General features: G+C 44.2%; 1 protein-coding gene across 1 annotated transcript in view; it reads right to left on the bottom strand.

Moving 5' to 3' along the window:
* The window catches only part of HDAC2 (histone deacetylase 2), a 45,039-nt gene extending 35,672 nt beyond the window's left edge, over nt 1–9,367 (bottom strand). Inside the window, exon 1 of the mRNA XM_024200486.3 lies at nt 9,234–9,367. Coding sequence (XP_024056254.1) covers nt 9,234–9,285 — 52 coding nt within the window. The 5' untranslated portion in view covers nt 9,286–9,367. The remainder of the gene's footprint in view (nt 1–9,233) is intronic.
* Nucleotides 9,368–13,015: the final 3,648 nt, after the last annotated feature.

Genomic DNA, 13,015 nt, shown 5'->3' with positions numbered 1-13,015 from the left:
AGTAACTAGGGCATTACATACAATTAATAGGGTTTTTACTCAACAAGTTTAATGGATAAAGAAAAGTTAGATAATTTCTTTAGTTCTTAAGGATCTAGATAGATAATTCTCTTATATGAAGGTCACCACCTTAGTTCTGACTACAGATCAGACTAACACTGGACAGAAGTTAAGATCAATAATTTTCCCACTTTCACATTTCACAGGCCACTTAGTAAGAAAGAACCCCATGGACCCGTCTCCCCTCTCAAAACTTTTTGTACTGTGGACCATCGACTCCCTCAACCATTTTGAGACCACTGACTAATGATAATTCAAATTTAATGGTTATAGTAGGCACTCTATTACATGTATTTTTAGTTCTCATATTTTGGCATTTAGCACAAAAAAGGTATGCCACTTTATTATCAGGGACGAGAAACCTATTTGATGGTCCACACGCATTTTTTTTTGGCGGGAGTAGGTGAAGACTGGGTGGAAAACTATTTATACTTAACCTGAAAAAGAGTTGGCTTGTCTCTTGTGCAACTGTTGCCAGTTGTGAACCTTAGAAAGTAGCCAGTGGGAGCAACTGCAAAAGCAACAACAATCCACAGTGGAGAATGGCTTGCTTCCAATGGCACCAGATTTTTTTTAGTAATTGACAATTTGTGCACTTGCAGACTAGAGACCATGGCAGGGCATAGAGAAAATTCTAATCTTGGACATAACTGCATTATAAACCATATATTGCTTACCAGATGACACCCAACACTTTGAATTTTTACCAAAGAGAAGAGCCACTGCAACTATGGAGTGCCAAAAAGCTCAGACTATTCCACTGAGGAGGAGGCAGACACATTCTGTGCCAGGTCAGTCCTCCAATGGCTCCCAGCCAGCCCCCAGGCAAAGAACACCCCCACAGTTGATAGGTGACAAACTTAGATATTATTGTGACTAGGTCCGTATTGGAGATAGGAATCATTTTCAGGAAATTGTACCAAACTGGCATAAAAATAGCAGTGTAGACATGAGAGACACTATTTGTACATGTAGAGTCGTGTAGGATATATACCTTAGGGTTCAGGCATGGAGAGCACTCTACTTGCTCAAGTCTCACTGTCTAAACTGATATTTATACATGAACTAACTGGGCGTGCAGTGTCTGTACTCCACATGCCACTGTATGTGTTGATGTACATACAGACAAGTACGCAGGTATTGGGATGGCTAGGTGAACTGCCTAAGTATTTTACTACCATATTGATGACATAACCATGTACCAAGGATTACGCTAGCAAGAGCCCCAAGGGAAAATAAACAGTTGCACATCACAACCCTATAGGTTGACTGAGAAGACTGAATATAAATCACCTTAAAGCAAACCATTCCACTTATACTAGGTCCTACAACTAAACACCACATCATAATCCGTGTCAAAGTCTACCAATAACAATGCAATATCATTTTAATAAAAAAATTCCACTGGTAAGAGATCAACCACCACTGCAATCATATCCAGGCCTGAAGCTTGATTGGGTTATAAGATACTTTAGACAGTATGATGTTGCTGGAGTTGGCTAACACACCTTACCAAATATGGTAACATTTGGTAATCAGGCAAGCATCCTCCAGAGCAATATATGCTGCTGAAAGTATAGGTGGAAAACCCAAGCAGGTAAGCATTTAGTTTTATGAAACTACTGCTGAACCACTAAATCATAAGGCTCTGGGCCAGCAATACAGTCTGGCACTTAAGGAGCCAAATTATTGCACAACAAAGCCTTTGAATAGTATATTTTCTCCAAGTGTTAAAAAATGCATTTTGGAATGTTATTTATGCATAATAAAAAGAGTTTACTTTTCCTACCAATTTTCTAACTTAAAAACAACATTTTGGAGATTAGTAACTAGGGTAGTGTTTAAAATAGAGACCGTATTACTGATTTTTTTCCCCCTCAAAAGGTTAATGGATAAAGAGACAAACAGAATTAAAAGCACCATTCCAGGTCATTGAGTAAAATTAAGTATTTTTACTCAGTCACCTAATTTTTTTTTTTAAAGCCTCTGTAACAGAAACAACTTTTAAATATATTTTCAGCATTCAAGTCCTTCTGAGAGATGTGTTTAAGAAACGTGGGATATTTCAGAAATGCATGACAAAACGGCAAGCAGAAATACCTTTTCGATCACACATCTCCCCTCATGAAACTTAGTCAAGATAAGTATATAAGTTTTCATTTTAAAAACTTGTCCTGGTATCCTCCATAGATGTATACATCACATCTATCAACCTTTACTTTAATTTGCAAGGAAGTCCTCCTTTCCAGGAAAATATTTATAATAAATTTTACAAAGTCAGTTTAAGCACCTATATGTGAAATGTAAGCAGTTTGCATCTTTGGCTAATAGGAATATAATGGCATTTTCCTTTTCGAGGTAAAAGAACAGCATTAGAAACTGCAAGGGGACAAATACCTGAGGCCTTGTCTACATTTACAGTGGCATCTAGAGCAGTGGTTCTCAAAGCCGGTCTGCCGCTTGTTCAGGGAAAGCCCCTGGCGGGTCGAGCTGGTTTGTTTACCTGCTGCGTCCGCAGGTTCGGCTGATCGCGGCTCCCACTGGCCACGGTTCAACGCTCCAGGCCAATGGGGGCTGTGGGAAGTGGCACGTGCCGAGGAACGTGCTGGCCGCCCTTCCCGCAGCCCCCATTGGCCTGGAGTGGCAAACCACGGCCAGCGGGAGCCGCGATCGGCCGAATCAGCAGACGTGGCAGGTAAACAAACCGGTCCAGCCCGCCAGGGGCTTTCCCTGAACAAGCGGTGAACCAGCTTTGAGAACCTCTGATCTAGAGCATAGGCATTTCATGTGTAGCTCCATGCCTGCAGTAAGTCAGCTGCACTTACACATTTCAGTGACAAGCGTGGCTACCTGTGGCAGCAAAAGATTGTAGCAATGTGGGAGGCAGTGTGAAAAGGCTCCAGAGAAGCGAGGAACTGCTTGGCAGGGGCAGGCAGCAGGACACTACGCTGCTGAAAATAGCAGTGTAGAAATGGGAGCCACTGCTTAGGTGTGTAGAGAGAGTGTAAGGTATTTACCTTAGCGTTTAGGTGTGCAGGGCACTTTACTCATCTAAGCCAAGCTGCACAATCTTCATTGTTATTTATACCCATCATAGCTGGGCGTAAAAGTGTCTGTACTCTACACGCTGCTGTAAATGTACATATAACTTGATGACTACCCTAAGACCACATATTCTATCACAACTACTCTGGTGAATTATGCACATCTGATTTTTGCCAGTGTAGGTGAATCTCTGGTAAGCTGGAGAAAACTATAGAGGGGAAGGAAAGAGAGTAAGAAAATCAAGAGGAGAAAAAAAGATAAGTGAAAAAAAGTACAGAGACAGTAAAATAAAAGAGAATAGACAAAAAATAAGATAGCAATTTCTGGGACAAGGCATAAGGGGCTCAAGAGGAAAATCCACCAGTTTAATCACAAGAGCGTTTCAGCAAAGAAAGATACCGAGCAATTGCTTCCAAGTCTGGCCAATATCAATTATATGGTTGTCAGTCACAAATAACTGCACTAACACTGAGACACTGTCATGCACAAGAGTTCTTCTAAGCATAAACTGCAACAAACCAAATAGAAATTTCAAAAATAAGGTTTGTTTTCTGCCCCTGCATTGTCCTCATGTTATGCTATACAAATGGAATACCAATGGAGACCAGATGTCCTAGCAACTTTTTTTTTTTTTGCTTCTCTCGGTTTGTTTCACAGCATTAACTGAAATTAAAATATTTCAAACTTACAAAAAGTTACTATATGTATATTGCCACATTCTGAACTCTGATGTATTTACTTTAAACTGCACATTATACTTGCCTACTACAATGCTCTCTTTGGAGTAGATATGGTCCTGAATTTAAAAGAACAGTTAGCCAGAATTAACAGGTATGCACAGGTTTGGGGGGCTTTTTTAGATTAACTCTTTCTTTTGCTGCAAGTACTAAATACCCATAATTCCCCATTGAATTCAATGGGATCTACTATTGTTAACTATAAAAAAAAAAATCAAGCTTAAAAAAAAAATGTAGCTTGCGTATTCAGTAGCTATTAGCAAGCTTACAAAGCAGCCAAGTGCCTGTAGAAGCACTTCAATAGGCTGCATCTTTAGTAAGCATTTTTATAGCAGTAGCATAAAGTTTTTCAAGTCAGTTCAGTAACAAGTACAATTAAGAAGTCAATCTTACACTAGTAGGATCAGAGCCAAAGTGAGTATACCACATTTTGTAAATTAAGCTACATATAAAAAAAGTTATTATGCATGCACAACACAAGGCAATACACATCTGCTCAACTGAAATAAAAATTTGGCCACTATATTACCATAACATACTTCCAAAACATTACACTTGAAGTAACTGTGCAACTATTACTCTGTTTTTTCCAAGTGATAATTTACTCCCACACATTCAATTCTATGTGAAAATTCTATGGTTTCTACTAAAGTAATCACAAATGTATCTAGAAAGCAGTGGATAAATTCATGGTGCAATATTTGGAAAGGTAGTCAGCCAATCCTAAGATCTGCACATTCACTTCAGTCTTTTCTACTAGTTGGGTGTCCAAAGATTTTTCTTAGCATGTCTTAAGCTTGTCAGCATAGTCACTACTACAATCGAAGACCAGCCTAGTACCATTATAGGAACACAGCATGGAGGCTGATGTATGGGTTTCCAGACTATGAGGCACAGGACTTGGAAACATGTATGAAATAGTTTTCAGTTTTAGAAAACTTTACATATGCCTATAACATGCTGAACTGTGGCTGATTTACATTACAAATGTTACTGTATTTAAACAGCATTTGAGCACAGTAGTGCCCTGCTCATAATTCAAACGGGTTTAGTGTTGCCTACGTGGAACATATTCCAGCCTAGATCTCTACAATATCAGTGCAGAAGGGACCTTTTAAACATCCATATTAAATTATGCAATATATATATATAAGAAAGATAATCTAAAAATACTTGTAATATGTTTGCCTACAATATATCAATGACCTGGAAGAAAAAATCATCTCTGATAAAGTTTGAAGCTGACAGAAGAATTGGGGGAGTGGTAAATAGTGAAGAGGACAGGTCACTGACAGAGTGATCGGATTGCTTGGTAAACTGGGAGGCAAGCCAACAATGTAAGATTTACATTTAGCCATATTAAAACAAAGTATGGCATATATTCCTTGTTCCTGAGTGTGTACAAGATGGGGAACTCTATTCTAGGAAGCAGTGACTCAAAAAAATTTGGGAATAATCAGCTGAATGTGCGCTCCCAGTGCAACGCTGTGGCCAAAAAGGCTAACTAAGGTGCCACAAGTACTCCTGTTCTTTTTGCGGATACAGACTAACACGGCTGCTACTCTGAAACAAGTAGGATTAGAGGTTATTTTACTCTTGTATTTGGCACTGGTGCGACAGCTGCTGGAGTACTGCATTGAGTTCTGATATCTACATTTCAGGAAGGATGTTAATAAATTGGAGAGAGTTCAGAGAAGAGCCAAAAAAATCAAAGGATTAGAAAACATACCATACCTACAGTAAGAGACTCAATGAGCTCAATTTATTTAGGTTAACAAAGAGAAGGTTAAAGGGTGACTTCATTATAGTCTATAGTTACCTACATGGGGAACAAATATGTTAAAGGGCTCTTCAATCTAGCAAAGATATAACAAGATCCAATGGCTGGAAGTTGAAGCTAGACAAATTCAAAAAGAAAATTAAGATGTGAATTTTTAACAGGGTAATTAATCATTGGAACAGTTTACCAACGGTCACTGGCAATTTTAAATCAAGACTGGATGTTTTTCTAAACTATGCTTTAAGAATTATTTTGGGGAACTTCTATGACCTGGATTATTCAGGTCAGACTGCATGATCACCATGGTCCCTTCTTATCTTGGAGTCTATGAATCTACTCATCAGCTGCAACTCTGCTACAGTATTGTTAGAAAACTGTACAGTATGGTTCTACAAAACTGTATCTAAGCATTGTTCTAGTCAACGTAAACAAGGACCTAAGAGACACTTGTAAACCAACAAAATACAATTTTAATATACTATATTGTCTACATCACACACTATTCCCAGGCTCTGATTCAGGTTTGAGCCCTCCACCTCCCTTCCCTCCACACACAAATCAGTCTGACTCAGGTCAGCAAGCACTCAGGACCATGCTGGAGAGAGTCAGAGCCCAAGCCTCACCGTATTTGCACTGTGGATGCAGCTGAACCCACAGAACCAACTCTGAAGGTCTGCATGGGGAAGCATGGACACGTTAGCATGGCTGTGAGATCCAGGTCCAGCAACTGTCAGGCCAAGTTTACAATATAACGTATATGCTTAAACACAGGCTTGGGAACATTGAACAAGAACAGGTCCCATAGACCTGAGTTTACAATGCAGTGTGAACATACCCTTAAAGCCCGCACATACTAATTCTGAAGACTGGCAATAGAATGAATTTACTCTAAAAATAGCATCATGGGTTTGTGCGTTTATCTCAGCATTTCTGTATCATACTTCCTCAGTTCAAGTAAAATAATGTTCCCTTCACTGCAGTTAGCCTACGATTTGAAAGTCAAGCTAGGGTTCTTTCTAGCTCAACACATCACCACCAGCAATAAAAATTCTGCAACATGGACTTAGTTAACAACTCTGTTACAAGCATAAGCTGGAGTAGAATCAAGCTAGTTCTCCCATTGCTGAGTTTTGCCGTACTAACAAGACTTAAAGGTACCAAAACTGTCAATAAAACAGGCAGATGTTAATTTCAATACATACAGTAAGCAGATTTTCAAAGTGAAATGCTGATTTGAAATAGTAACTTTTCTCTGCCAATAACCATACTAAAATTATTACAAAGCAGGGAAGGTACTAGATTACAACTTAAAACACATTACATTGAATTACAGTGCCTCTTTTATACTGGAATTTTTAGTGTACACTTCTTGACTTCTACATATTTTCAGAGAAACTAAGTGAAAATTAGAAGCAAAACTTAAATGAAGGAGCCATGTTTCTATACAAAAGTCTTTGACAACAAACTGTGAAGAAATCTTTAATGAACTCCAGTTTGATGTTGTCAGTTATGTGTAAGTTTGCATCCACCCACAGATGTACTTCCCTATCTGTTGTAGTATTTTCATATTACAACTTTTATATCATTTAAGGTTGTGAGCCCTTGTCCCTTTACATACAGTAGGAGGAATATTTACAAACCTCTGTGGGTACAACACAGCATAGAAATTAGAAGAAATGCTGAATGAACTGTAAGTGGATTAGGAACTTTCCCCAGAGATATGAGAATTAGTTTTAAAAATTTCTCTGATGAGCTTTGCTAATTTTTAAGTGTGCAGTTTTGACCTATTACATTTGGAAAGAAAGTCTAAAATAACCATTGACTTTGACACTTTATTCAATGTTGGTTTCATGTTTTTTTTTTTTTTAAATCTTCTGAAACGTTCTAACCCAGATGAATACTAGGAATATTGATGATCACAGTAGACAATGGGAAAGATACTCTGACAGAGCCAGAAAAATGTTAAAAAATGAGGAGTCTGAACTGTCATGGAGAAAAATACTGAGTCTCCAACTGACCACAGGAACATTCATTTTCATGGAAATCTGAGGTGGTTGAGATCAATTTGATCACTAGTTCATCACCCTGCCAACACAGAACTGTTCCTTAACCAGTGCTTTTTTCTTCCCCCTCCCCCGTGCAATTTTTCAGCTATGTAGGGATCCAAGCAATGGTGCTTACAATTCTTATGCTACTATTAAAATGCCAGAGTATTGCACTCTAATGAAATGGTACCTGTATTTATCAAATAGACTTTGCTTTTTCTGATACATTGGCACAACTGTATACCTACATTTTTAGTTGCAAGACAGGCAAATATAAACAAATATCAATGCAATCTTCCCTTGAGCAAGACTAACAGTGCCTACTCTTCTACCAGAGAAAAGTCAGATCCCAGTTTCAGCAAAATTCTCCTTAATAGGGGCCTCCTTTCCCCCTTATGCTGAACAAAGAAGCAGAGAGAAGGACAAAGAGAAGGGGGCGGCAACCACACAACTCTGCCTGACTTGGCAGTATGTTAGAAACCCTGATTAGGCCCCAACAAATCTGCCATTTTTCTGAATAGACAAGGTAGGTGAGGAAATCTCTTTTGTTGGACCAACTTCTACTGGTGAAAGAGAGCTTTTGAGCCACATAGAGCTCTTCTTCAGGTCTGGGATTTCTGACCAACCAATCTACCACAGCAGCAGCACCTTTGGCATCCTAGGCTGGAGACACTGTTCTCCATATCTCAAATTATGACAATGCATATAATAGGAACTGCAAAGCAGTCTCATCACCTTTCTTCACTACCTCAAACACCAAAATTCCCCATCCATGCCACCCATTCTCAACTGTCAAGAGTAAAACCTACCCCATGCATCTTTATTTATGCAGAAATTTAGCCCCAAGCAAGTAATTTGACCAATAACTTTAGCCTCACGCTGTGAGCAGAAAATCAGCGAGCAAAGGGAACTTTCCTGCTCTGTGAAGAGTGGGGATTTTTTGGGGGTGGGAGACAGGGAGGTTTCCACCTTACGGTGTGCTGCAAATACATGAAACTCAATGCAAAGCAACCCAAATTTCAAACATGGCTTAGCTATGTATTATTGGTCAGATAAGTCACAAGACGCAGTTTGCGGAATCGATGAGCATGGGAGCACCCCGAGCCAAGATGTGCAGACACATCAGCAAACAGTCGTGCGCGCGATTGTGGTTTTCCCCCGCCGGGAGGCTGCCACAACACAAGGGGCAGCCGCTGCGGTCCATCGCCCTCAGCCACCCGCTTCTCCGTATGAGACACGGAGGCCCCCAGCGGGAGGCTCCCCAGCTGCTACACCAGGCGGTAAGAGCGTCGCCTTGATAACGGGGGCTGCGCTCGGCCCCAGCAGCCCGCAGCCGCCGTCCCTAGGCGGAGCCGCCACCAGCCGTTCAGACCCAGCCGTGCCTGGAGCCAAACACCCCGCGCCGGGGCTGGTGGGGGGCCGGGGCGGCCTGCGCGGGGGGCGGGAGAGCTCCCGGGGGGGCCAGGGGCTGCGATCGAGACGGAGCACCCGGGGGGAGCCGGGGAACCAGCGCTCCGCGTCCCTCAGCTCGTGGTGCCGCCGCTCCCCCCCGGCCCCGCCGCTCACCGTCATAGTAATAACAGACTTTCTTCTTGCCGCCGCCCTGACTGTACGCCATGGGACCGCCGGGAGGCTGAGGCCGAGCCGGGCGGGAGGGAGCTGAGCGAGCGTGAACTCGCGACGCCGGGGGCAGCGGCAGCAGCAACAGCGGGGAAGGGGGGCGCGCCCACTCTGCGGCTGGGCCGGGGGGAGGGGGTTGATGCGCGTCCCCTCGCCCCGCGTCCCGCGCTCCGTTCGCCCGCCGCCCTCCAGCGCTGGACGCGAAGCCGCGCGGAGAGATCCCCCTACCCGGCCCGAGCGGGAGGCGGTGGAAGGCGCCCCCGTTACAAAGGAAATGGGTATGGGGCCCCACCCTCCGCGTTACACAGTGGTACAGCCCGCCTGACTGCGCGAGGTAGCTGCCGACGCGCGCTCTCCCCCTCCCCACAATGAGGACAGCCTCTGCTCTGGCGCATGCGCGAAGCCCCCCCACGACCATCGGCCTGAATCGCGTCTCGTGCTCCAGGAGGCGGGGTCTGCGCATCTCCCGCCGGCTGCCCCGTCTCACCCGCCATCCCCGGGGGAAATAGCTCCCGCTGCCCTCAGAGCTCCGCAGCCAGCGCCCCCCCGGGGCTGGGCCCCAGCCACCCCTCGGGGTGCAGGTGGCCCCGGTAGACAGAGCTGCTGGAACAATGTGCTACGCGGGCTGCGGTCCAGCTCCCTGCCTACCCCGCCCTGGCCCCGTCGGCGGGAGGCAGAGCCACCCCCTGAGATCTGGGCTGGCACCAGCCGTGCGGGTCGGCAGCAAAACACAGTCCCTGGGTTGGGATGGGGTAAAGCGGGGCCGCCCCCAGGACGGGTGTGCTAAAGCCAAAGATTTCAGCCCTGGGCAGGGGGCCTGTAACCTGAGCTCCACCGCCCAGGGCTGAAGCCGTTGGGCATCGGCTTTGGACCTGGGTGGTGGGGCGGGGCCTTCAGGCCTAGGCCACAGCAAATCTAATGCCAGCCCTAGCAACCCCATTAAAATGGGATCATGATCCACTTTGGGGTCCTAACCCACAATTTGAGAACTGCTGCACTAGGGATACGCAACACTTGCTATTTCCAAAACAGCTGTACATGCACCACTGCATTTACTTCAGAGTGACGTGTTGTACAGACGGGTCATTAAGTCTGGCAAAAGGTTTACAGCTGTGCCACAGGCAATGCGTTGGAGGGTGCTCGACCCCCTACCTCTTCCCACCCCCAGCTCCACCCTCCCTCTTCCTGCTCCCACCCCACCCCTTCTCCCAAGCCCCCCTTCCTTCCGCCCTGTTCAGCCCCCAAGCACACCTTGTCCTTTCTCCTCCCTCTTCCCCCCAACCCCCCAGCTTCCTGCATGCCATGAAACAGCTGATTGTGGCAGATGAGAGGGGGAAGTACTGATCAGCTGGGCAGGTGGGTGGAAGGCACTGGGGGGAAGAGGCGAGCTGATAAGGGGGTTGCCAGTGGGTGCTCAGTACCCACCACTTTGTTCCCCGTGCGTGCTACTGGGCTGGAACATGCACAGAGTTGGCGCCTATGAGCTGTGCTCAACTTTATTCAGATGGCCTTAGTGTGTAACATCAGCCATCAATAGATTGATATAGATATATATATATGCACACAAGTGGTAAAGGATACTCTAGGGAATTAAAGAAATAAAATACAAATCTCAGTATAGGTTTTACTTCAGTGACTGTCACAAGCAGTATCTGCAGTGTCCCTTTCAAAAATGCATGAGTGGTTCTCCTTTGAACTATACTGTTATTGTGAATCCATGAAAACACTTCAGTTTCAACATGTGAATATTTTTCACTTTCATGAATGTCACTATTTTACATGTTTTCCAGCAAGAATAATTACTCATGAGGGTGCCCTGCTTATACCATGCCACATGAAATTACATGTGATGATTTTATATAAGAAAGCATTAAGGGGTTCTTTCATTCAGAGTAGTGTATTAGCTAACGTTTTTCCAGGTATGATAACTGCACGTAGGCAGAGGGGTGCTTTATGCTTTTCCATTCAGAGTGCATTTAACGCTATCATAAAAGCTGTTTGATATGATAATTGTAATTATTGACACTGCTGTTATTCCCATGTAAGAGCATATAAATGTCTCTTATACCTAGGAAAAGCACGATCTCTACTTGTATGCACAGTAGGCATGATTTTACAAAGTAAAACGTTGCACAGCCAAGATCGAAACAGGGCCAAATTTTCCATTTCTGGAACTTTGTGATCAACTTGCCCCAACCCTCTGGTGACAGGACACACAGTAGGGTGGCCATAGAGGTCCAGAAGCAGGTTGCTATAGCCATCTAGGAGCTTATCGCTCCTGACCACTACAGGTCTGTTGCTAACCAGCTTGGTGTTGGCAAATTGAGGGTGGGGGCTGTGATGGTGGAGGTTTCTGAGGTGTTCAGGCATGTGATTTACCCAAAGGTGGTGAGCATAGACAATGTCCCTGAAATAACTGATGGTTTTGAGTGAATGGAGTTTCTTACCTGCTCCAGGGCCATGGATATAGGACTCATGTTCCCTGGACTGAGAGTTAAGCAGAATGCACAGCCTTCACACATAATGCCAAGATGAAATTTACAAGTGATATTGTTTAAAAATTGCAGACCATTTTAGCTTGGGGCGATGCAGTTGCTGTGGTTTACTACCCTTGGTTTCTTAATCTTTTCAGGCATGCCACATTCTGGAGGACATAACAATCCTGGAGGTTCCTGACTGCAAAGGGGCATAGGAGCAACCCACCCATGTATACCAAAGATGTTTCCAAGCTCCTGGTAACTGAGCAACACATCTACAAATGGAATGGCTGGTGACTTACAGATGGAGGCCCGGAAGACATGCTCTTTCCCGAAATGTTACTACCCATCTGGAGACCCTACTCTGGGAAAAAGTTTGCAGCTATCAGCACCCAGCATTGGGTCAAAATTCCTGGGGAGATTAACAGGGTGCTGTGCTAGCATCCACATGGCTTACTGCCTCCCTGTAAGCTGCTGAAGTCTCTGGGTTCATGCAGTTACCCGGGTGCAGCTATGGCTTATGATATCACCTGCTCAGACTATATCTACCTATGGACCACAAACACACACGGGACAATACAGACTCTCAGAGAACAGCCATCACCGCCCCTCCCCCCTCTGCCAGCACATTTCTGGACTGCATACAACCCCCCCTGCCATATTTCAGACAGGATTTCCCCTCCCCCATACAGTTTACAGTGTAGCTTGATCAATTTGTACAGAGCGGCTTACTATAAGAGAAAGCAATATAGAAGTTCTTACTTTTAACACCAAAGCACATCTTTGTAAGAATGTGAGAGTATCTAGTAAAAATTTCATTGTATATGCTTGTGTTACTGCTGTTTGCGCTTCCCAGTCTCCATTTTGAATTCTACATAGTGTTGGGGGTGGGTGGGAGATGTCAAGGCACTAGCATGCATTCTGCCATGAGCGGCTACACGCTGCTATGGTGGTATGTAAACAAAATTGCATTGGGTCATAAACCGGAAATCCCTCTTATTCATGTATTAATAACACTGGACATGGAGCCAGAAACTTATCAGATTCCAGGACTACTTCTGATTCTTCTGTTTCTCCTGGTGGTTCTGCGGTGGGCTTCTGTTCTGGGGGGGGATGGTCATCAAACAGCTCCTCCATGTATGGACCCAGGATGGGCTGCAGCTGCTCCAGTGGTAAAGCTCATTGGTCATTGGCATCAGCACCAGTTACTTTGCTAGCCTGATCCAGCAGCTGCTGGCTCCACTATGGTGT

Source organism: Terrapene carolina, unplaced genomic scaffold, assembly GCF_002925995.2.
Source record: "Terrapene carolina triunguis isolate 2854851 unplaced genomic scaffold, T_m_triunguis-2.0 Scaffold42, whole genome shotgun sequence".
Classification (NCBI taxonomy): Eukaryota; Metazoa; Chordata; order Testudines; family Emydidae; genus Terrapene; species Terrapene triunguis.
The sequence above is the reverse complement of the archived record's forward strand: the minus strand, read 5'-3'. Positions and strand labels throughout refer to the sequence as shown.